At 32.2% G+C, this 27,085-nt stretch overlaps 1 protein-coding gene across 1 annotated transcript in view; it reads left to right on the plus strand.

The window, feature by feature from the left end:
* Lrp1b (LDL receptor related protein 1B) overlaps positions 1–27,085 on the plus strand; it is a 1,566,902-nt gene that overhangs the window by 1,493,434 nt on the left and 46,383 nt on the right. Inside the window, exons 84-85 of the mRNA XM_077110319.1 lie at positions 7,937–8,098; positions 26,372–26,546. Of these exons, the coding sequence (XP_076966434.1) occupies positions 7,937–8,098; positions 26,372–26,546 (337 nt within the window). The remainder of the gene's footprint in view (positions 1–7,936; positions 8,099–26,371; positions 26,547–27,085) is intronic.

Consider the following 27,085-nt stretch of genomic DNA (forward strand, 5'->3'; position numbering starts at 1 on the left):
CTAGGTCTGTGATATTTACTTGCATAATAGAAAACACACATGAAAGTTCAAACTTGAAAATATGTATTTCAAAATTAAAATAATACCCTCATGTTGTGTTGTTTTTCTCAAAAAAGTCCATATATAAAATGTTTATCTAAGGAATAGTTCCTTCTCTTCTTTATCTCTGTTTTCTAAATATTCAATTACTTTTATTATTAAAAATTAAAATAATAAGAATTATTAGAAATTAAAATAACATAATTATGACTGTCAGGATCACAAAAGTATGTGTATTTGTTTACTAGGTTACAATCTCTGTTCTCTCTCTTTGAATCCTCACAAAAAAACTATGAAAATAAGTTTCTCTCTAATTCTGCTGCTGGCTTCATGATTCACAGTTACTGATTCCTTTGGACCATGTGGTGAGAGTGATACTAAATTATTCAATCTCATGACTCTCTGAGCTAATGTCAGAAGGCTCGAGTTAGCTTACTTATATTCACAGAAAAGACAAAAATGCTTCAGTGTTGTTTCCACAATGCTGGTTGAAAATGAACTTTCCAGAAGTATAAATAGATTGTGACCTATAATTTGAAACATGTCAGAATATATTAAGGATTACCTGGGAGGGAAACGGAGAAAGCCCACAATTCTTCCTTTTCTTTGTCAGGCTTTGTTGAATAGTTCTCTGTTATCTTTGTGATACTTAAGACGACTCGACAGCTATAGTCAACTTGCTGAAATTATTTATAAATGGGCACTCACTTTTAGTCCAGAAAAACAGTATATTAAGTGGAAAAGTAGAATGTCAAATCTCCTTATCAAAAAGACTAGCAATTTTTTAAAACATTCAGAACTTTTATCTCTTGAATCTAAGTCTGAAGTCCAGACAGATTTTATAGAGTGTAGTCTTGGGGACAAGAAGACAGGAGACAGGCTTTTGGATTGCAATTTTGTAACTAACTGAATGATGCTGTGGTGATTTGTCTCTCAGTTTGTTATTTCTTGTCTGTATAAAGGAACAATATGTGAGGCTGTGGCTATTGTCCAAATACTAAAGATGTTGTAAAAAGTATGTCACATTTAGATAGTATTTTTTTTTTTTTTTTTTTTTTTTTTTTATTGTTAGATAGTATTTTTAAAAAAAGATGTTAAATGTAAACATTTATAAACATGTTCTGAAGTTTAAATGTCACGTATATACTGCTACTGCATATATTCAATGTGTTCATCAGACCAGTGGAACTAAACATTGATTCTGCATATAGGAAACATTATCAAATACCATAACTATGGACAAAAACTTAAGAGTATCAGACTGACTCAACAAATACCAGTTTAAACAGGGTAAGAGGTATGGTCCATGTGGACAAGTGACTGAATATGAAAACTTGCTTAAAAATTGAGTAAATTTATAATGACCCTAGCATACATCTACCTCATAGAAATAATAAGTGGTCATTACCTTGCAGGAACTTTAGATGGAATTGCTTCCAATAGCAATCAAACACATATTTTCAAGGACTATGTACATATTGAAAAAAAGCTAATATTGAGCAAAGGTCATTTCGCTTACTTTAAGCTATTCAACATTGATTAAATCATACCAAAGAGCAGTATTTTATAATCAGCTTACAAACAGTTTATCAAATAAATCTATGTTTTAAAGGCAGACATTCACTAATATTACAGAAAATTATTGAAATATATCATCATAATACAGTTTTATAATATTCAAATGAAAACATTGTTTTTGAAAAAATGTACATCTAAATTGATTGACACATTACTTAAGTAGGAACACTCCAAAATTTTATTAGCAGGTTGATAGTTATTGCTGTATTCAACATAGTATAATATTTTGGAAATTTTATAAACCTTATTACTCTTATCTTTATTATAATGATCGCTATATTCTGAATACTTAATAATACGAAGATCTCTGATAAATTTCTTAGGTAAATGATTTAATTTTTATGACTGTATGATGTTTACACTGTGATATCTTTCAGATGTGAGCTAGAATAGGTAAGTGGACTAGAAACAGAGCCTAGGTTATTCCAAAGTCCGTGCTCTAAGATGTTGCCTATTATCACTGAAAACTGACGAGATGACATTGTCTGCCCACATCAGAGAAGCAGCTGACTAGGACTATAGAACTAAAGGGGCATATAGTTAAACAGGCCATTTATCTAGAGATATACTATAACTAAACTATAAAACCTTAATGCTTTTTAACAGAGATGAATGATAATCTTTATGATATACATGTAGTTACTTGTCCAAATAATAGAAAAGAGTCTATTATTTTTATATATTTAAAAATATGTTACATTGAGACAATATATGTGGACTGGCTACTTATTCTTTGGGGCATATTATATTCAAAAGGGGGAAAATAAGCAATGAGATTCCATATGAAGCTTCCTAACAAAAGCATATACACAGTTATGGTTAAATTGCTTAAGTACTAGTAACTTGTCGAAAAATATCATCAATACCACTGATGAGGAAGCTGCCAATTATTGGCTCTTACTATGTGGCAGACATGTGTCACATGTTTTGCCTACAAAAGGTAGGCACTGCTGGTGACCCCTTATACAATAACATGCAGAGAAGAAATATAAGTTGTCTAAAGCCACACAATTTGATTATCAAACAATAGATCATTTACAACCTTACATGATATAAAAAATTATTTGCTTCCTTTAAATATTATCTCTGAAATATTTTCTAATCAGCCATTTTTATTGAGACTATGATTTTAGCTATGAAGGGACATAAAATGTGAGATTTAAAGAACACTACAAGATTCTGGGACATTTACTTTTTTTAAATAAACAATATACTATTTAATTTTGTAAATGTATGTTCATTAACTATATTTATTTTAATTATAGGTGACTAGAGATTTTAGTTACACCTTATTTAAGATTAGCTAATGTTGTTTATCCCGTTATATTGCAGCAGTTTAATACTAATTCAATTTGTAGTATTTTGTTTACTGGAACACTTTAAAATATATATGCATCTAATTTTTATGTTTCTATGAACATAAGAAGTACAAATAAGTGAAATTAAATTCCTCATGTGGTATGCATATGTATGAGGATCATCTAGAGAGAAAGAACTAGTAGTTCATAGATAGATAAGAGGAGATTTATTATGGGAATTAGCATATATGTATATAGATGAATCACATGAGCCTCTGAAAACTGAAGAATCAGGAAATTCATGGTGTAATTCAGTCATAGTCTAATGGCCTGAGAACTAGATGAGCCAATGCTGTACTTCTGTTTCGATCCTAATAGCCTAAGCAAGGAGTGAGGGGGAGAAGGAATTCTGTTGAAAGTCTGGGAAATAAATAGCCCCAAAACCAAGAGCTCCAAAGTCCAAGGGAAGAACTAGATGATCCAGCTTAACTTTGCCTACCTCCACTGTATTTTTCTATGTAGGCCTTCAGTAAATTAAATGATACCCACCAAACCTGTTGAATGTGGATCATCTTTACTCAGTTTACTGATTTCAATGCTGATCTTTTCTGAAATATCCCTATAAGCACACCCAGAAATATGTTTTATCACTTTTTGGGAATCCCTCAGCCCAGTCAAGTTTATACATGAAATTAATCATGGGAGCATATATATGTCTTAGCAAGATATTTTGCAAAGAAACATCCAGTGTGACTTTTGAATATGGACTAAATATAGTACTAGAGGGGAAAAAATATGTATGTCACTGAGAATGAGGGTTAATGAGAAGAAGAATGTTCTCTTTTGGAACATGGGAAGAGTTATGTACCTACAGAGCTATCAAAGATATTCACATTGGATGATACAAACAAGAATTAAAATGATAGCATTCAGAAAGATAATTGTTGAAGCCATATAATGGGTTAATATCACCAGAAATACATATGGAAGAATGTTTTTGAGAGATGAAAAGAGAAAACATTAAAAGAATCATAATATAAGCAGTGTTAGAAAAAGATAGCAGTATCAGTGTTAGTGTTCTAGAAGCCAAATGGAGAAAGAACTTCTAGTTAGAATGTATTGTACAATTAGTGGGGAAGTCAAGGAGTACAGTGATTTTGAAAATATCAGAGTATTTGACAGTGGAGGGAAGAGAGGTAAATTTTAAATATAACATAAATATTCAGTAAATGCAAAACCACATTACTCTTTTGTTGCGAGGTGGGATGGGTACCAGGGCACCTAACAACTGAGCCTCATCCCAAGCTCGTTTTTTTTTTTTTTTTTTTTTTTTATTTATGAGACAGGTCCTCTCAAGTTGCTTAGGGTCTCCTAATTGCTGATGCTGGCTTTAAATTCAAGAATCTCCTGCCTCAGCCTCCTTAGCTACTGGGATTTCAAGTGTGGGCCACCATGCCCAGCCAACACCTCGTTTCTTAAACCTTTATTAACACTGGAGAACCAGAATCAGTTTTCATAACCATATATCCATATCAAGAGATCTGGTCTCTCTTCTGAGAACACAAGAGGAAGCAGTATATCAAGACACATTATCTTGTAAATTAAAAAATAAATACTCCAAACCCAGTGAGAGATTGGATTGCATATTTCACTTTGTCATGTGTTGTTAGAATAGAAAGTAGGGAATGTAATTATCTTTTGAATTTTAGAGATGTATCAAACCTTGCAGTTTGACAAACATGTATTTAGCAAATATTATGTTTGCCTTCTTTTTATATTTGTTCATTGTTGCTGTGTGTTCTTTATTTTAAAAGTGGAATTGAACATATTTAGAAGCTAAAAAGAGGAAAAGGCACATCATTCAAAGTTTAAAAGTATTGGAGTCAGTAAAGTTGATGGAGAATTGTGGCTCTATTGTAATGCCAGCATAAAAATAAATTCCAATTTTATTTTATTCTAAATAAATAATGGAAATAAATTGTGTAATATAATATACATTTCAGAATGATTTACATAAAATATTACAGTGCCTTTGTAAGTATGATTGAATCACAGGATAAGTCATGGTTAAAATGATGAATGTCATTCAATAGGAAAAAATAATAATCTGAGCTAAAATGTAACTGAGTACTTCCTATGTGTATAATACAGTTAGAAATGATTTGCATGAATTATATTATTTATTCTTTGTGATTCTACACAACAAATCCATGCAGTAAGTACTATTATTATCTCCATTTTATATACAAAGTGACAGAGAGGTGATATTTGCTCATGGTTCCACATTGACAAACCATGAATCTAGGCAGAGAAGCTACTCTCTCAATGTCCATGCTTAGGATGCTATAGAAACAAGACAGATTTAGAGCCAGGAAACAAGGCTGATTTAGTGCCAGGAAACAGTTCCTCCTACTCCTTCCTTAGGTCAATTGACACTTTTTCTGATTAGGCTCTCCTTGTAGACTGCCAACTCCCCAACTTGCCAGATACATCACTGCTATAAATCTTTGATTTAATCATCCTACCATTGCTATTTCCTTTTCAAATATCAAAATCAAGTTCTGCTACCTAAAAAAATACGATAATAAAAATAATCTTTGGAAATTATTTCAGTGTAACTTGTTAGGGTACACCCAGAAAGATTCTTGAAAATGTTAGAAGGAGCATATTATACAATTCTTTAGCAGATGATTCATTTCTCATCAACAAACAAAAGATCTTCTGTATCAGTACAATTTCAGTTAGATAATATTCCCCATAATGTGAAGATTTTTACTTATCAAAAAGAAAATTTGTCTTCAAAGGAAGACAGATGAAGATCTTTTGAAAATAATTTGGCTGAAATGTGGATGACATGGGGCATATGCTAGCTAGGGACAACCTGGTCAGACTACCTAGTTTCAAAACAGCTTAGATGAAAGTACCAAACCTACAGTGTCATTTCCCTGAGTGACAGGAGAAAGAATTTGAAAATACGTCAGTGGTTTGTTAACTTTTTTCAAACCTTTATTGCATTACTCTTTTTTTTACTCCTGATTTAAAAACAAAACAAAAAAAAGATCCAAAACAAAAAACTAGTAATCAATATAGAAAACCATGAATTTACAGTATTTACATCCTACCTCACTGTGCCACTTTTCATGATCACTCTAATGCAGTTGGATTTCTACTATATTTTTTGCACTGTTTGTTTCAAATTTAGCTCAGGTTAATTTGTATTAGTGTTTACATGCTCTATTTCTCTGTAGGTCATTCGGGAGCTCTTATGGAAAAAGAGGAATTAATTCTTTTGTTCTGTATTCTTATTTTCCTAGGTAACCATGTTCCAAAAATATCCACCTCTTCACCCAATGCCACCTTTGTTCTCTTGTTTGTGTCTATTTTTCACTCACTAATGTGCCAGAGAGTATATTTTGTTTCTATGTCAACAAAAACTAGAAAAACTTGTACCACCGCAAGGAAAATATGTAGCTAAAATTTAGTAAGCAAGTTCTTTTGGCAACAGAAATAATGAAGTTACTCAGCTTTTCTACATAAAATTTGCCTTCTTTCCCAAGCTACTAATAGGCATTTATCTGCTGCCAGACTAATAACATTTATAAATCATAAGTTTTAGAACAATGCTACTCACTGTAAAATACATATTACTTTGTTCACTTAGAGCAACAATTTCTAGCATTCTTGATTATGTAGAATCCTTTCAAAGTGAAATTAATTGGAAAATTGTAGAGTTTCAGTTTATTCTCCAGGAAATGCAAGTGAATTTTATTTGCAAGTATTTTATTCACTTAAGAATACTGCTCAAAATGTAGGCTTATCCTTATATAGGGAATTCAAGGCAATAGAGACAAATTATGACTTTTTCTAGTTCAGGTCTTGGCAAGCCTGACATTTGTGAATTTCTCTAACCACCTTAATTATGCTTCTAGGTCTACAAAGACAAGATTGGAGATGACTAGTATAATCTCTAATGCTTGTTAACTGAGTGGCTTTGTCTGAGTTCTATTTAAATGGAAACTACACCAGAATTTCTTCATTATCTTTCATGTTTTTTCTTTACTTTTTGGCAAACTCTAATGGTCATTCTTTATTCCTACCAATGTTTTCTGTCTCTACTACAGAGCTAGTTCTGCATTCTATTTTCTACTCAGTCTTTAACCAGCTGGATGTTAGAGACATTCTTAATAGAACAGTTAACCATTTGTATTCCAAACATTTTAAAGGTTTGCGTACTTTCACTCTGCTGTTAATTCTCACAGAACAAATAAAAATATTCAAATATGATTCATCAAATTTTTATTTGTGCAATTTTCATTAAACTTCTAAATTATCTTCTTATTCCCCAACTTTAAATAGCAGTCCCTTGTGAGTAAATATAAAAATTATGGAAAATAATACTTAGTTCTTATGTACTAAACAGAGCATGTATATTTAAATCAAATACATAATAAATAACTAATATTGATAAATCCAATCATTATGCATGACATGCCTACTTTAAAGTTGTAAAAATATTTACTTATAGTGAGTATAGAAGAAGTCCTTATGTAAAATAGGCACTGGTTGTTGGCTAATGATTAAAAAATAGGAAATATGATTATCTATATTTTATATTCTAATTGAAATATAATCTGTATTACCACATATGGGTAGACTGAAAATAATTGAAAAGCAAAATAGTCATGAAAGAGAATCACAGGAATGATATAAGAAATTACGGATTCAAAATGTATGTGCAAGTATAATTATCCATAAATGATCTTTGAGTATTTGTTAGCTTCTAACATAAGCTTCCTTGGACATATTGGGAAACTATAAACTAAATTAATGGTGCATTAATTTAATGCACCCTTATTCTCTACAATACCTCTAAAGAGGTTGTGTTACTGTATAAAGTCTCAGGACAAATCGTGGACAGACCAGAAACTTGACTTCCCCATTCTTATCCAGTTACAACTCTATCAATATAAACCACTGTAGTCTATTAATATTCTATTGATTATTCATTGTTTTTCCACAAGGGAGACCCACCTGCATCTGTGCACTGGGGTTCACTGGACCAAACTGTGGTAAGACAGTCTGTGAAGATTTCTGCCAAAATGGAGGGACCTGCACTGTGACTGCTGGGAACCAGCCTTTCTGTCACTGCCGGGCTGAGTACACTGGAGACAGATGTCAGTACTGTAAGTAAGAGCACCCTCCGGGAACCTGTTTGGCAGCATAGCTTTATGTTTGCATTAGTTCATCTTCTTTGCCTGCATCTCTGCTCCCTCTAATATCTTCATTGTGGCCACTCTCACTTTTTCAGGTTGTATTCCTCAAACCCTAATAATTATTTACCTTGTGTCTCACTCTTCTTTTAAAGATTTTATTATTCTTCCTCCCCAGCTTAGTTTTCATGGTCCATTATTATAATCATTGCCTTGTATACATTCTCAACTCACTTGGTCCCTCTTCTCCCCTACTGCATTTTCCTGGGGGTGGGTTGAAGGGTTGAGGGGGAACCATGGTTATTACTCTCAGTGTTTGGTCTCTCCTGAATTTGCACTGCACAGATGAAAACAACTACAGGAAAACATATAATATATAATAAAACATATAATATATAACATATAATACATAATAACATATAATCAAGCCTGCTGATTGCACGTAAACTTTTATTAATAATCTCAGATGGAAACTCACTATAGCTTTTACCATATTCCATAATCCATCAATCCTCTATCCTAGCTGTCTACATGACACCTTCTCTGTTCTCCTCAAATTTATGATAGTCTCCCCAATTTGTGTTTAGCTGAGATAATTGCTTTCTATCTCATTGATAACAAGCAGAAACCATCTGAAGAGAGTGGCCACAGGATCCTGCCATTCTATTCACCAGTCTGCTTTATCCTGTGTTTACATGCCTGCCATTCTTTTTATTACCAGAAGCCTTGTGCTGAATTTAGTCCTATATTCTCCATTCCTGCTGATCATTCAGCTCCTTATGGATGTATTTCCTGCAATTGTATTCCCTTTCCATAGTTATTTCTACAAAGCCTTCCTTATTCCCATATATTTTTCTATTTATAATCTAATTTTATTCATCTCTTTTTCAATCTTTTATTTAATGGTAGCATTAATTTAATGCACCATTATTCTCTACAATTCCTCTATTACTGTTTTTCCTTTGACTCTACTTCTGTCAAGCTTTGGTCTTTATTGTTCTGCTGAAACATCTTTTATGCAAAGTCATGTTGATCGATTTTGCTTACATCCTCTTTGTTGCTCTCTAAGGATTCTTTCTCAATTCCTATTGCATAACTGCTTTCAGGAATTAATCACTCCCTCTTTCTTAAAGTATCTTCTTCACTTCTCTTTATGAATATGATATCTTCTTTATTTTTTCATTTCACTTTATCATTTGTTTCTTCTCAAGGTTCTTTGCCTGTTCTTTCCCATCTCCCGGAAGATAAAATTTTTAGCTCCAATTTAAAACTTTGAATGATGGCAACTCTGTCTTCTGATCTCTTTCTTCTTTATAGCATTCACTCCTAAAATCAATAATTCCTGGAAATCCTGCATAGTTTAGAATGACCCCAATGATTTTTTAAAAATATAGTTTCCCAGACATCATCTAAAAAGGTTTGCAATTCTGCTTGCCTGCATCACATTCTTTCTATTATTGAAAACTTCCAAGATGTTTCAGATATGCAAAAAAAGTTAAGACCCACTACACAGATGATTTTACCAAATTCCATTGTATTTATTACCATCCAAATAATGATTCCAAATTTGTAACTCTGGATAAACCTGTCTCCTGAGTTTTAGATTTCCTACCTAATTTTGTTCATGTGATCACATGATTTAGTTCTAAATTAACTTGATTTTCTCACCCAAATTTTCTTCTATCAGCATTTCCTCTTTTTAAAGGGATTCAGGGAAATAATTGTTGCTCAGGAAAAAATAAATAAATAAATAAATAAATACTTCTTGACTCTTCTTTCCCAGAATCAAAATACTTCTCACTACCTCCACCCTCAATATCTGCATCCAAGGTACAACTATCTCTTGTCTGAGTTTTTACTAACTGGTCTCTATATTTCTTCATTTGCCCTCAGTACCTATTTTTGAAACAGCAGTCATATATTTACACTTTACCCATAAATAAAATCATTTTCCAGCTTATTTACATTTACAGAAGAGAATAAATACAACACCTAATTCATTGGTAGGATAAATGAATTCATAGAACTAATAGAAGGAAATAAAGTAATTATGAGACCCCAAATGTAGAAAGATCATCATACATGTGATCAAGATGTAAAACAATTTTTCATCATGGATAAAATGTATGCCTATGATCTCTGGTCATTGTAGGAAGTACATGGATAGGTACAGAATTCAACTACACACACTGGCTTGTTTGGGAATGAAGAGTAATACAAATATCTTGCCTCTTATGTTTGAGTGGGAACACTTCTGCTGCAATACAAAAACAGACTTAATTTTTAATTGCTATTTCCTTTCCAAAAGTTTTTTTTTTTTATATGAGACCAGCCTCTTCTTGACATATATAAATGCCCTTGTTGTAAGCCATATGTAACTTGCCTGTCCAACTTACTGTTTATCAGCAGTGGATTTGAAAAATGTTGTTATTCTCTGCTTTACATTTTCACACTACAAATGACTTTCGTGCATGTCAAGGTCAATAGCAACTATTGTGCCATGTAATGAAGACCCTCATTACTCTCCATCCTAAGTTTACAATAATTCTTCATTCTAGTAAGACCACACTGATCACCATTTTCTATAACAATGCCAACTTCCCTGGCACTCTATTCAGCTTGAACCACATTTCCTTTTTGAAATTGTCCCATGTCCTCTGTCATTTAGGATCAAGATTTTTCCCTCTGAATTCTGTTACTTGGTCTTTCTTCTGACTGATCATTCTTACTTTGCATTTTCCTTAACTCTGTACATTCCTCCTGTTTGGGACTCTTTGAAACCAGTAACTTGTTAAATAAATAAATGAACAAATAATCATGCAGATCAATAAATAAATGAAAGTGGCTTGAAGAAGAGTTGATGAAAGAACAACCAATTCAATGTACAAAAACTGCCATCTGGAATGCATGTGTGGTTAATCTCGAGCTCATGTTTGCTCCTTTTGTCTCTTATTTCCAAATTGTTGTGTTATAATCGAATATCAGGAGTTTTTTTTCCCCACTTTGTTAATAAGTTTTGTTCTTTTTAAATTGAACCATCAGTGTTCTTGATGCTCTTTGAACTGACTTAAAAATATTAATATAGTTGTCACTATAGAAATTTGTATTTTTCAAAGAATAAATTCCATCAACTTATATTTTAATTAGCAACTTAATAGAATCACAGTCTGAGGTAGCCTGATACTTTATAAAGAACTGCATTATAATTTTATTATCACTATTAGCAGTCAGAGCACTTCCCACTTTTAGTGCAAAGCATTTATTAAAATTAACCAATTAATTCTTAGACAGAGGTTAAATAACTTGCTCAAGGTTCTGAAGTTGTATTATTATATTCAGAATTAGACCCCAGGAGTTGTTGATCAGGATGTCAACAAATATTCTTGCTGTATGTGAGATGCTCTTCTTTGGCAGCATAATAAGTCTATGGACAGTGTCATTAAAATGACAAATCCAACAGAGTAATAAATTTAGGATCTATTAGATGTGAGTCGGCAAGGTTCAATGAACCTGATGTTCTGTCAAAATTGTATCTAGCATATACAAAATCTTTTCTCTGTAAATGAAGGAATGACAGAATGGTTCATTACAGTGCCTAATTAAAGGTCCATTAGTGGGAGGTAAAACATCAGTTCTTAGTTGTGCTGAGTAAAAACATTTTACAACTCTAATAGCAATATAAAATCCTGAGGTCTGAAATGCAAATTAATTTTAACAGCAGCAGCCCAGGAAGGAGAGACAGAGATAAATAATGGCAAAACTGAAATTAAATATTTTTTAAGCAAGTTGTTCAGGAACAAATATAACTACATTTCACACTATTCTGAAGCAAGGTTTTCTAGGTAAGTGAAAACAAATAAATAAGCATAGCAGTTTGCATTTAAACCAAGGTGTTAAGTGTGAGGTCAACAATATCTGAGGTTATTTGTAATTAAATGATAATAACCTTAGGGCAAAAGTGCCCATTAGAACCAACTCAATCTCTGTCTAAGAACAAGATAGTCAAATTAAATAACAATCTGCTCATCCTCTCATTGAGAGTTTTGAAGTCCTCTAGTAATGTGCTTGGGAACCATTATAATTTCAATTAGAACACAACTTATTAGAAATGCACCTGTATGGCTTACTCCCACTGGTTCCAGTTAAGTATAGACATTAAAAAAACATCTCTAGTTTATAAAGTTAGCAGTAGCTGACAAAAAAATCCAAAGATGTGTTGTAATTGGTATCAGAACCACCACCTGTCAAGTAAGAAAGAATTAAACATTGTTGATATGAGACTACTGTATTTGCTGACATATGGGATTATTTTTGGCATTTATCTCTTTGTCTTCTTAGATAGTTTTGTTCTGTCAGTTGGTCAATGAATATCTCCAATGTTTATCAAGAGTCTGTCTTTATGTTAGGTGTTAATACATAGTCTTGTTAGAAACATTCCTGTTCTCGAAGAACTTTCAGTGTAATGTGTGGCTCAGAAAAGGAAATAGGTTATTTCAAGACAGTTTAGTGAAACATGGAGGTTACAAAAACCTACAGGAAGGATATGAAGTTCAGCCTAAAGGAGGGATTTCTTTAAGGAAGAGATGTCTGAGACCAGAAAAAGAAGCTAGCTAAATGAAAAGGAGAAATGATGAAGGGAAAAACACAGAAGGAAACTCTTTTGGAATTTATCTTTTCTCTCCTATTTGATTTTCCTGTTTATTGACTTGAACATCAAGTCAATTAACATATACTGAACATATCAATGTATTGCAGGGATACATACCATGGTCTAATATTTTGTCTATGAATGTGTAGTATTTCAACAAATACTCAAATAACCCTTTGAGATTAATGTTACTAATACAACTTTGAAAGTACCAAAAAAAAAAAAAAAAAAAAAAAAAGGAGATTAAGTGGTTTGCCTAATCTTTCACACTAGAGAACATGTGAGCCACAATCTTTAGCCTTGTGGATCTGACTCCAAAATTATGCTTCTGAAGGCAAATTCTTCTGCCATTTAATATTCTTCCCATCCTATTGCTTCTTTGATAGGGTCACTATCAAAACATTCAATGCTCAAGTGGCACATTGGCTCAAACTTGTCTTTTAATTATCCATTCCATTAAAAAGAGGTAGTAATAAAATGTTTAATCTTGGACTGCTTATGTCTATGGCAGGGCCAGGTAGAAGAGACCAAAGATTTTTGAAAATTACTAAGAACACACAATAGAATATTTGCAGTTGCTCTTATTAGTATGAAGATAAATTTCAACTGAGCTTTGAACCTGAGGAATCCTGATATGGAAAGTGAAACTACCAGTGGAGTCTACTGTCACATATAACTAAATAGAACCAATAACAATAATAATAATAAAGTAATCTAGAGATAGTTTAAGCATTAAAAGAAAAGCTAAACATTTCTTCAGTGTTTTATTCACAGTTGGGGTAGCAAGATAGTTGAAGCCCTGTCTACTTAGTATCCCCAAATTCTTTTGTCTTGGTGAACAAGAAAACCTTTAGGTAATTCTCAATCTCACTTGGATTGCTGTTACACATTCTTCTATGCCTGGTTTCTCCTGTTGTTGAAAATCTGTGTATTGCCCCCCAAATGCATCCCTGGTACCTCAGTTGATTGACACATGAGAGCCTCCATGCCAGCTCAGCCTTTCTAATCCCCATTTTGTTTTAGCTCCTCTTTGAATCTCAGCTAGAATCCCAGCTCTTTTTTTTTTTTTCCCCCACACTGTGTCATATTATTCACCTTCTTGATTGTCTGCTTGGTTAGAACATAAAATGGTCAAATTGTTGTGCATACCTCATCAATCTTGCAAGTGTACCGAGCATGTGGAATTTAAATATTTGAATGCATGTAAACACAGTTTTGTTTTGTTTTTGTTTACTGAAAAGATCTCATCCAATTCAAAGAGCAGGGCAAATTGTGGGCCATCTTTCCTTTCCAGCTCATTTAGATCTATGGTCCATGCTTGTGATTTAGTTTGAGTAGTCAAAAAACAGAATTATGTTTAAATTTATGTGTATGAAGAAAATAGACAAATTATTTTTGTTCATTTGATAGTGGTAAAGAATGGTTAGCTAAGGGGAAGATAATGTGATTATTATAGTTATCCTTTTACTCTAGATTTCTTAGAAGAAAGTGACAGGGTTTTAAAATTATGGTTGAAGATAATTTTGATCCAACAGTAAAACTAAAATTACCAAAAATGGATATTTCCTATAACACTATGCCTTCATTGAAATGAAATGTAAAAATAAGAGGAAAACATTTTGGGCAAATGTGATAATATAAAAATGGAATTTATTAAAAAATGAGATAGATCTTTTGAAACAGTAAGCCATATGTTAGTCAAACTACACATTTTTATTATTAAAACTAATTTATTCAATTGATTTTTTTAAACACTTGAATCATACATTAATCTAGGTATTTAGCATATGTCAGTATAAGGGTTTTGTAAAGACCTTTCTTTTACATTCTATTTGATAAATAGAAAATCAACTAAAATACCTTTTTACATTGAGAGAGACAAAACTGCAACTTAGAATAGTATAGTCAAAAGGATCCATTAAGGATCAAAGTGGACTTTGTTTCACAATTGCAGAAGTATACCAGTATGTTTATGCAATTAAATTTCAAATTCCAACAGCGTTTTTGACAATAGTATATTTGTAAAGTTAACTCTTACCTCTATCTCACATATCTTACATTTGGAATTTTAGTAATTATGTTTAGCAATTTTACTAAACATCACTGGAAACCATCTATAAAGATACTTAATCACTCATGCAGGCATAACAGCAGCCATTTGTTTTTATGCAGTTTCACTTGATCTAGAGACAGCTCTGATATCACAATACCCTCAGAATAGCATGTTATCCCTTGCTAATGCCAAGATCATTTCATCTTCTACCTTTCTGTCATATTAACAGAAAAGATAGGTTTGATCTCTTTCTATCCAACTCAGAAAGAAGTATATACAAATTAATACAAAGACAATGAAAGGGCAGTCCTAAGACCACTTGATTAAAGGATGAAAATAACCTGTTACCCAAGTACCAGTAACCTTCTAAAGAACTGGCTTTGAAATAAATTGGCAAGTGCTCCTTTAGAAGCTCCCCATACACACTAAAAAATAATGGAAAGCTTTTCATTGTAGAAACATCCATTATGATTCTGCTGTACTTGGCATTAAGCAAACTGCATGAATTCATGAATAATTATCTACAAACAAAATTGGGTATTTGAAAACAATATAGTACATAAAACATGCCCAGACCAACACATAAAATCAAATAAAAATATTTACTGGAGGCTTACTTTCAACCAAATAAATTGTTTCTAGTTAAATTCCTCTACTATTACCATTCTTAAAAACAAACATAGCTGGGCATGGTTGCACATGCCTATAATATCAGAGGCTTGGGAGGCTGAGACAGGAGGATCACAAGTTCAAATCTAGCCTCAGCAGTTTAGTGAGGTCCTAAGCAACTTAGCAAGACCTTTTCTCAAAATTTAAAAAGAGGAGGGGAGGTTGGGGATGTAGCTTAATATTTAAGCATCCTTGGCTTAAATACCTGGTACAAAAAGAAAAACATCAAATATAAATTGAAGAGTGATTTTTTTTAAAGTAGTGATTTAGCCATTACACACCTGTAATCCCAGCTACTTGAGAGGCGAGGCAGGAGGATCACAAATTCAGGGCTAATCTTGGAAAGTTAGTGAGACTGTGTCTCAAATAAATGAAAGGGCTGGGTTTATAGTTCAGAGTGCTTGCCCGGCATGGGGAGACCCTAGGTTCAATCCCAAGTTCCACAAAAAGAAACAAAACAAAACAAAGACAAAGAAAAATTTAAAATATTAACTGACATGTTTTGAATAAGATGCCTTGAGTCAAAAATCTTTAAATGCTGTATACAGGTAATAATGAGTGTAATGCATTCCACTATTGTTATATATTTAAAAAATAAATTAAAAAAAAGAAAAGTACACACTCCTGGATCTAAAAGCACCAATAAATAATGATGCTCCCCCCAAAAAAATCTTTAAATGCTTTGAAGAGAAGAAATAATTTTCCTATTTTATCATTAATATCAATATCATATCCTTCATGTTTAACAATTAAAGATGTTAGCACCATTAATTACTATTATTAGCCTATCAAGCAGAAAAAAGAACCTTTTTGGTAGTTAATATTCTGCTAGAAACATTTTCTCATTTTCTATCTAACTTGATTATTGGTCAGAATGGCAAGAGAGATTATGAGCCAGTATGCTGTCTTCAGCAGAAATTAAAATTCCTGTGTCTTAAAATTAGGGCTTCTGAATCCCTTAGTTTAAAAAAATAAAAAATTAAAAAATTAAAAACCACATACACAGAAAGAAGAATGATTGATAATGTACCCTGTGGTTATGTAACCCATCAAATAGAGAATTTAGGAGGTAGAATAAATCTGTAAAATACTTTGTTCAATTTAATTCTCATTAATGTAAAATTATAACCATTGTAAGTCTGATTTGATAAAAATATATATTTTAAAATTTATTGTCTTTTCCAACACATGAAATAACAATAAAAATAGCAAAATTAAGTAAAAAGGAAATGCCAGAGATATCCAGTAGATTTTTATTACAATATAAGTGCTCAATTTTATATTGAAAAATTACCCTTAGGAAAAAAATCCATCTATCCTAGGTTACCTCTTGGGTCACATAAAACTTAAGTCTGGGACACACGGAGAATAGAAAGTGACTTGTTTTAGAATAGCACTGGAAGATTAGTTCAAAATTCAAGTGTCTAAATTTTAATGAAAATCTGATTTTCAATTTAGTGACTAATATTTATTCTGTTTTGAAAATTGAGAGAGTCTATACTAATGATATGAGGGCCATCAGTCCTTAAATTGAATTGATAGGAATGGAACAGCATAATGGCAGAAACACAAAAAAAGTTGTATAACAAGTAATGAATGACATCTTATGTGTCTATCCATCCGTCTATCATTTCTACTCCTATTGTCTGTTTGCAAGGTACTGGGGGAAAACTTGAGAGAAGACACATAGAAGTATATAAGCATTTTGATTTGAAAGAAGGAAGGAAGTGAGAATTAGAGGGAGCAGAAAAAGAAATAGGATAGTAACGAAAGAGATAGGGAAAGAAGGATGGACAGAAAGAAGGGAGAAAGAGAGGGAGAGCTAAAGACAACAGTAAGAGAGAAGAAAAATTGGGCACACAGGGATGGTGTAGTTGGGCTTTGTGTTTCTTTCCACTCAGGCTAAAAGAGGATGACAGTAACTTTCTTCGTGATGCACCCCTCCGAGATGATCTTTTCCATGATTACCTTCTATTCAGAGTACCCTGCCTGCCATTTTTTTTTTTTTATGAAAATCTTCCCAGTTTCTGAAAATGTGTTACTACTTTTTGCTCTGAATTACCTTTTAAAAAAATAGTTAATTGTATTGATTAATGAAAATGCCATTGATCTGGATTTTTGTCAACCATGTTAGCCCTGAGGATTGAGTTTTCAGCACTCAAGGGTCATGGAAAATGCTCACACAGTAAACATGATTAACATAGACGATACCAATAAATGTATTTCATTAAAATTTATTGAACCTTAAAACAGACTCAATGTTCTGATGGAGAATTCAGGGCCTTACTGTGACAGTGCTTTGTTCGTGGTTACAGAAGTAGTGCCTACATCTGCATACTTCCTGCTCTTTCCTTTAAGGCCATCATATGCTTACTCACTCACTGATTCATCTGATCGTCCATATTTAGCTGTCATCTGCAACTCAACTTGCTCACAAGTCTCAAATTACTCTCTATCACTTTATAAATAGTTACTTGCTAAAGCTGTTTATAACTAGTCTGGTTTAAAAATAGACACTCAACCCAGAATATTGTTTCTAAGTAAAATTCATGGATATTTAAACAGGTTTCTCTGATATTGGAAAAACGTTGTCATGATAGACTTGATATTTGACTATTTCTAAAATTACCGATACTATCATTGTTCATATACATTTTGAAACAGCAGTCTCTCAAAAATCTAATTTCTGGTCCTTATTAAATCTCACTTCATATGCTGCTTACTCAGATCAAATTTTTGCTGATTTAGGTTTCTGATAGTAACATTTTTCCTCCACCTGAACACTCAGAAATGGCACTATTTTTTCAGAATAGATTTTATTATTTCTTTTTTTTTGTTGTCTTTTCTATAGAAACATTTCATTTATAAGTACTATTTTATTAATAAATTATAAAATGCTAATTTTCTTAAATATGCTATCCTGATGAAAATTTATCAGCTCTAATCAGAGTTTTCACAAATTTTTCCCCTAGTGAATATTTAATTGGCAAACCTGGATTTAGGGTTTGCCTACTTTATTAAATTTATATCTGAAATTAGAAGATAGATTTTAAAAATATGCAATAAGTTTAATTATTAAAATATCTTAGGCTGTGTAAAATATTTGAGGAATGTAAACAAGGATAAATTTTAATATTTTATAATTCTGGGTTTTTTCCTTTAATTTACTGATTTAATCCTTCAAAGACAACATTCAGAATTCTAAGCAAATTTGTCTAAGTTAGTTTATGTCTTTTGCCTGCTAAGCTATGCTATGTGGAAAACCATCTCTTACTTGATGCTAGGTATCTCTAGGGAAGGAAAGACCACCATCATTATTGTTAACAAATCTAAGAATCTCAACACATTACAAAATACCTTCCAAATGTTTTCAGCCTAAATTAAATATAAGTAAATAGTCTTGATTCAGGCATGTTTTACTTAGTGATTTCTTGGCTGTTATTTTGTTTTTGAATGTATCTGGGGTGACCAAAAGTTGATCCTGCATGTTAATGAATAGACCACATCAGTGTTTAAATGTTTCCTTCATGTATGAAAAGTTCATACAGTGAACAAATGATAAATATCCAAATATCCAACTTGGGTTGGAATAGGAGTGTAAGAATGTCACTTGAAATCTGAACCTCTGGCTCAGGTGTGAGGGTATTGACTGCCCCTGAACTCTGAGATTACAGGATTTGGTTATATTATACAGATTTTCTTGTGTCTCCTGCTTTTGATGTGCTTTGACATTTTTACTGGAAATTAGACACTAAGACATCTGATATGGGCCACTTTTAAATACATATAAAGAAGAAAGAACAACAGAAATATTCAAAATGTTTTACAGAATTTTTTCTAAGTAAGTGTATGAAGTATTGAATAAGAAAAAATAATAGTTTATTTATGAGAATTAGGCCAATTTGGGTTTGAAATTCCAATCTCCATTTTATTTGTGTGTGATCTTTTACAACTTGATTAAATCCTCTGAGCCTTGTTTTATTCACCTATAAAAGATTGATAACATCAATAATGGACATCTATTCCTGGCATGAAGATAAGATTTAACATGTTTATCAGCAGCATAATCATTATTTCTACCCTTTTACTCAAAACAGGTTGTAATTGGCCTTGATGATATAAAGGGGGCATTGTTCAGGATCTCTGAGTGAGGAAGCCATCATGAGAATCTTGGCATGATTTAGTTTAAGTACCTCAGTGCCTCATTTCATACATGACCAAAGTATATCATAGAAACATTAATCAAGTAACTCAAGTGAGTCCACATTTTTAGCATGCAGAAGTGCTAGACTTCCACGTCTCTCATATTCTGGTTATTTTTGTTTTTCTCTTAATAAATCTTCTGGTATAAGTGCTCATCAAAAGTTTCAAAAATACTATGGTTGGCTGTCCTAGAAATTCTTCTTCATTTTATAAAAACATGGAAGCTGCTATAAACATCTCTCGAGGGAGAATACCAACAGAATCCATAGAACCTACTGCTCCTAGGACACACCTAAAGAGTAAGGGGAATGCCTACAAGTATGCATTGTGGCATTTACCTAGTCTTCATGTTGAATGTGATCTTATCCTCCTTTTAATTTACTGTTGTTATGTGTGTGTTTGTGTGTGCTAAATCCTAAATGATCAAATGCTCAATTAATCATGAATCAAAACAATTTACAGAACTAATTTTTTAAAGGTCAGAGCAAAATTCAGTGAATTAGAACAATTAGTATACATTCATACAGTTCTATAATTAGTTCCCCTTGAATAACTGGACTGTATTACTGGTCAAAGACTCTCCAGGTACCCCATTATTCTTAACTGAATAGCTTCAGCCCCTGTTTAGTTAGTATTATTTCAGTTTGGTTTTCTTTTCTTTTAATTTCACACTTCACTAACATAATTTGAAGAGCCCAGTTGCAAATATAAGTTAATAGCTAAATGCCTTGGCAATTTCTTTTCAATAGAAGGGAATATTTGGAAAAGTAGTTAAATACAGTGACTTTATAAATATCTGACTCACCATGAATACTCATAACTCTGTATATACCCTGACACATGTACCTATTTTTATGTAGTCTATTATGGTGAATGATTACATGAAGAAGTGTTTCCTTGCATTTCTCATTGTTTGAAAAGGAAAGATTGAGAAAGAATTAAAAGAAGGACGGAATGCAATAAAGACCTCCCTTGAAAATTACTTCATTTCTGTTACAGAGAATAGCCCTTCACTTATTCTCCAGTTACTACCTAGCTAATTATCATATGAATACTCTGCAATTATACATTCATCATTGTCCTTTCCATTATGTGATTATTTGCTGCTAGTAGGTAGCTCTTATTGTAATTGCCCTACAGAGATTATAGCAACTTTTATATTGTGAATATAAAGTGTTATTATATAATTTCATGATAATCGCTACTGTCTTAGCACATATTAATTTCATTTCCTTATTGGTTCATCTTATTATAGGCAGAACACCTTAATTGTTAGACCATTCAGGTCACTAAAATGCTCAAATATTATGAGATAGCACATCCCATACAAAGGTAAACTTCACTTTGTTGATAATAATATGTGTAAGCTTTGGCCAAACATTCAGATCTATTTTGAATCCTATTTTCTTCTTGTCTTAACTTTACAATGGTCAGCTCCCTGGAAGCAAGTGTCAAGTCTTGTGTTTCTAGGCTCTCACTGAATTTCCTAGTACACAATTATATATATGCATATGCTCACCAAGTAATAAGTAGTAAATCCCTCACTTCCATTTCATCTCATGACCAACTTTATCATGTTGTTTAAAAGATGATAGACTATGTTGTTCTCTCAGTTTTCATTTCCATAAATTTATGCTATTCCTTCTTGAACACTTACTGACCAATCTAGCTAGAATCTTCTATTTTCAGAGTCTTCATTCCCTCTCTTCTATCTTCAATTCCTTCCCCATTGTATTCCTTCCAACAACAAAAAATAAAGAACATTATTTCTCACCTATATTTTATCTCTGATCTGTCTTCTATAAGTATAGCATATTTTAAAATGTTCTTGCAATGAAAATAATTGCTAAACTATTAAAAATTTCAAATTAAAAATTTGAAAAGCAATGTTTTTTTGTGTGAAAGAGGAGGGTGTGGTTTTGTGTGTGTATGTGTGTGTGCGTGCGCTCATGTGCACATAATATCAGGAAATAAAAGGCAATCCCTTTCCACAAACCTTGATACTAAGCAACCACCAACATATGTAACCTCGATCATTTTCCATTTTTTAAAGGAATTCATTGTTTTTATTTAGTTGTGTCTACTGTTTCCTATACAGCAGCATTTTACTTAGGAATACTAAAATATGAAAAAGAATCAGAATGCTATAAAATTGTGCAAAGGTAAGTTCATAGGAACAATTGATACTTCTAATAATAAATGAATACTTAATAAAATAAATCCATATTTTACATATGAAACTGTGTTTATATATTTTAGAATGATTACATTTAAAATAGTTTTAAAGCATTTTGGGTGCTTAAAGTGGTAACCCTCATGGAATAATTATTTTCTAGTGTATTGGGACATGGAAAGTGTTCCTCAGGAAACCTCAAGCTATGTTATTTCAGACTTTACTTGGTTAGTAGCACAACCCTAAGAATCAACATGAATAATTTCAAACTAAAGAAGCCTTCTCATATGCTATCATTCATATTTAGCTAAATTAGTAAACAAATTTATGCTGGATTGGAAAGTGCTAATAAAGTATTCCTTTAATTAGATAAAATCTAAAGTGATTCCTAGAATTTAAATATGAATGTGTAGTAATTATTTGAGATTTGCAGACAGGTGACACTGATGAGAATACAGCAGATATTTATATAATTTTAAGGAGATACTTGTAATTCAAAGTAAATTATGACTGAGGAGGGAGATATTAAGGTGGTATTCCAGTAATTGATTAAGCATTGCAGTCATGGTATTGAGACAGTTGGAACAGAAGCTAGATTTTGGTTGAACTGCACAATTTTAATATACCACCATCAGATCCTTCTGATTCTTTCCTAGACTTACATGTAGCATGTGTCATGGTAATGCTTTTAAAAGCAGAGAATACTTTGCTTTCTAGTTTACAAGTATCTGATACTTGTTTGGTAGCCTAAATACCAATCACTAAATTTCCTTATTAAGTAAGATCTGCTTTCTCCTGTGTTCATTAGTCTTGGAGTTGAAAATAAGTGTAAAGGATTTGAGACAAAAATAAAATAAAATTGGGAAGGAGGAGGAAGGGAAGGAGGAAAATGGGGAAGGAGCAAGGACAGTAATATGTAATTGAAGAATTAACTCTAGAAACCAAACAGGTGCAGAAAGCAATACAGCAAAAATATATAGCTCAGCAGTTTCCAGGTGCTTCAAATCTTAAGCAAAGTAGCAGGAGATAGATTTTCACAGATAGGCTCTGGTGAGCATATTTACCAGGGCTGGAGTACAATAAGCAACTCTGCTCCTGAAATTCAACTCAGCATAGATTGTTAAGCATGGAACTGGGCAGGGGTTGCGGGGGGAATGAAATGTCTTCCAATTTCAATATATCTAGAGAAAGGTTCAGCTCCCAAAATAGATTTCTGCCTTTTTAGAAGGAGAATGTTGCTTGACATAACAACATGAAATTTATAATTTATACTACACTTTATTGAAGTGTAATTCTAATATCACCTTATTCCACTATTTTATCATATACAAACACTTCTTTCTGCTCTTTGGATTTCATTTTTATGCCTTGAGGCATAAAATAACATGCATCTGATATGCTGAGGAAAAAATATAGCAATAATGGTGGGAGATTTCCTTTAAATATAAAAACTGGGCCATGATTTTTTAAAAATAATGACTATAAAGAGAAAAACTACTTAGACTAATTAGCAAAATAAACTAGAATTGCAAAAACATGCTATTGTGACTTATATTCAAGTTGAAAAAATAATTTCTATTGAAGCATATGCAGAAGATCAGAAAATCACAAGCATATGATATAATAAATTATCATTAGGCAAACACATTTATGTAAACCAGCATTAAAATCAAGAAAAATCATTCCCAGCACCCTAAATCCTCCCTAATGTTCTTACTTCTCCCAAAATAACTGGATGATTTCTCAAACCATTGATACACTTTGCCTTTTGTACTTCATGAAAGTAAAAGTTTTTCCTTTTGGTACTTCATGTAAGTAAAAAAAAAAAAAAAAAAAAGGTATGTATTTTATGTTTCCAGCTTTGTTCTCTCAATAGTGTTTTTGGGAGATTTTCCCATATTGTTGTATAGAGAGAGAATGTTCCATTGTGTTTATTTGTATATGTACATTTCCTGGTATGAGTGAATCAAAGGCCATTCATTCTTCTTGTTATATAAATCTGGGTTATTTTCAGTTTGGGTCAATTTCTAAAATGTGTGCTCTGCATATTCAGTACATGTTTCCTATACATTCAAGCATGCTTCTCTTTTAGTCTTATGTGAAGAGTGGTAGTGTTAAGCTATAAGGTGTGGATATATTCAGGTTCAGCAAATGCTTTCCACTCTTTTCCAGATTTGTTGAACCAATTTCATTCCTACTAATAGTGGAGGAAAGTTTGTGCTATTGCTTTATTGTCCATTTGCTCGGTGTGGATAGTATTCCATTCAAGTGTTAATTTGTTTTTCCTTGATTACTTATGGATAGTGTACATTCTCACATCTTTTAAAACTTCATAAAAAACATTTAATTTGTGCATCAAAATTATTTGTATTTTGCATATTTTAGGTAAGTTTTTAACTTTGCTCTTTAGCATTCTAGCTTAATTGTAAACTGTTTAGTTTTGTGGTGTGGTACTGGGCAGTCATTAGCCTTCAGAATGTTAACTCATTTTTTTTTCTACATTCTCAAGTTTTCTCAGAAATATGATCATAAAAGTAAAAGATTTTCAAAAATTTCAGATTAAAAATTTATATTTTGGTATGGTTATCAGCATTAGTCAAGAAATAAGCTATTTAGATTTAATCAAATTCATTTATAATAGAACTGTGGCAAACTAGAACATTCTCTCCAGATCATCATTTCTTTCTTTTTCAAATTCCTAAATTCTAGTTCCTTAATGAATGTCATGGGAATCATGGAGGCCTATGAATTATAATCTAGAAATGGACAGCAGGGAAGTTATTGAAATTTTGTAGCATCTTCAGATAAAACCCCTATATTGTTCTAATTATCCACCACATCAAAGTTTGAAGATAACAAAATGAGATGATATTGGAAAGATGCATTAAGACATTTGTTCTATCAGACAGCTGAACCAAGAACAATAGGTGAAATTTTAAAGAGATTACACACTATAAGAGGTCTTTGTCATTAAGAGGTATCTAGAAACCTACCTAATGAAGATTATTCTTCAGAGATTTTTTGCACTGAATGACAGTCTGTAGTAGATGATCACATAGACCTCTGTTAATATACTCTTCATTAAAACAATACAATTTATTTGGTATAGCCCATATCCGCCAAGCTAGAACAACTACAAACCCACCCAAAAAATGCACAGAGACAAACACTGACTTAATTTTTGGACCTCCAAGTCTATAACATTTTGAAAGTGCTACTTTCCTTATATGTGGTCTAAACCTTTATTAATAGGCTTAAATGTTGAATCTAAATGAGGGTGTTTGGTATAATACAACAGCAAGAATAAAAATGCTTGAAATAAATTTCCATAAATATGAATCTAGCCTGTCAATAAGTGTAATATCTGTCTGATTTAATAAAGAACTAGATAAACATAGAAACATGAGAATCATAAATGATGTTTTAATTTTCTACACCAACTATAATTGTCATACATCAGGTTAAAGTTTCCAAATTGAGATTTTTATCTTAGCTAATCTCATTTAATATTGCTTCACAGTTATACACCTAAAGGGAAATTGCTGCTTCTAAGCACAATGTCTAGGATCAAGTTAATCAGTTCTTTTGCTAAAATTATTTGTATTATAAATTTTGACGTTTTAAATTTGGTGTTATATTTATTATAACTAGTATACAGACTTGTCTGCTTTTCAGAAGACTAAATTTAGAATTGCTGTTAAATTATTGAATGTCTTTTGCTGCATTATGCATATTTTCCAGATATATAAATGTTTGTGGAAAGTAGTCCTTTGTCATTGAAAGAAAGTTGATCTGCAATGCCCAGTCAGAAACATCTTTTAAACAAGGGGCTTAGATTACAGGGCAGTTTCCCTCTAGCTGATGGGCAGATTAACTATATCATCTTTCAGGGGCCAATAGCATAGATGTCTATTAACACTTCCCACCCATGTTGGATCAGCTAGTTTCCAGTTCTCTTTGAATTTCTGGAGAGGCTAGGTTTGCCCAAGTTTTTGGAAAATGCATGAACTTTTGGTACCTGTAAAGAGAGGCCTCTTACCCCAACACTAGGGCAAGGAGCAAGGGTAAGAGTCTTCCATTCACCATATACTAGTCTGTTCTCTGGATTAAAAGAAGTCTGAGGGGGCAACCATAAATGACATGTAAGGAGACCTTGAGCATTTCAGCTCATTTCGTACTTTAGTTATAGTATTCATTGAAAGAAAAATTAAGCAATTCTCTTAAGTTTTATTATTCAGAACTGAGTTTGTCACCTAATAATTTATCAAGATAACCCTCTCCTTTTAGTCAGATTGCATGATGCCTAACTTGGACAAAAGATGAATCAATAGCATTATTAGAGAAGACTAGTTGCATATTATTATGAATTGCTTGTATAAATTAGTCTACCTACTTATCAACCACTCTTTATATATGAAATGAAATAGTAACATTTCTTCTATGACTGAAGAAAAAATGTCTTTTAACAGAATTTGGTTATTTGGCTATACTTTTTCCTAGATGTGTGTCATCACTATTGTGTGCATTCTGAATCATGTACTATCGGGGATGATGGAAGTGTTGAGTGTGTCTGTCCACCACGCTACGAGGGACCAAAATGTGAGGTTGACAAGTGTGTAAGGTGCCATGGGGGACACTGCATTATAAATAAAGACAATGAAGATATATTTTGCAAGTAAGTGGATATGCAAGTTAATCTGCAATAGAGTATGGAAACCATGTGAATTACTTTTGTTCTCAAAGTCCATATATGGCAACCATTGTATTTTATTTTTGTCTAAAGATGAAGTCATTTCAATTAAATACGAATTTACTCAAAACCTGCTATAAGCATCTGAAGAACATGAAAATCTATCATTTAACAATATTTCTAAGAGTAAGTAAAAAATAGTGAAATGCAACATACTTTCACAAATTTATGTGTAAAATTGTTCAATTCATATAGTTCAGGCTTTTAATTCTTTCATCATCATTAACACAGTGAGTGAGTTAGCATTTCTACTGATATAAATCAATCTTTGGGAGAGAAGCCAAATACCTGTATAATGAAAATAAGCATTACCTTTTTTCTTTTTTCCTCAATCTGCCTTTGAACATTATGGTCCAAAATAAATAGAGGGAATAATGTGTTCCTGGAAGCAACTACAACAAAAATGTCCAAGTTTAACTTCTCTTACATTGCCTTTTGACCTTTGGCTTTGAGATTAACTGAAT

The sequence above is a fragment of the Callospermophilus lateralis genome, chromosome 9 (genome assembly GCF_048772815.1).
Source record: "Callospermophilus lateralis isolate mCalLat2 chromosome 9, mCalLat2.hap1, whole genome shotgun sequence".
In the NCBI taxonomy this organism is placed as follows: Eukaryota; Metazoa; Chordata; class Mammalia; order Rodentia; family Sciuridae; genus Callospermophilus; species Callospermophilus lateralis.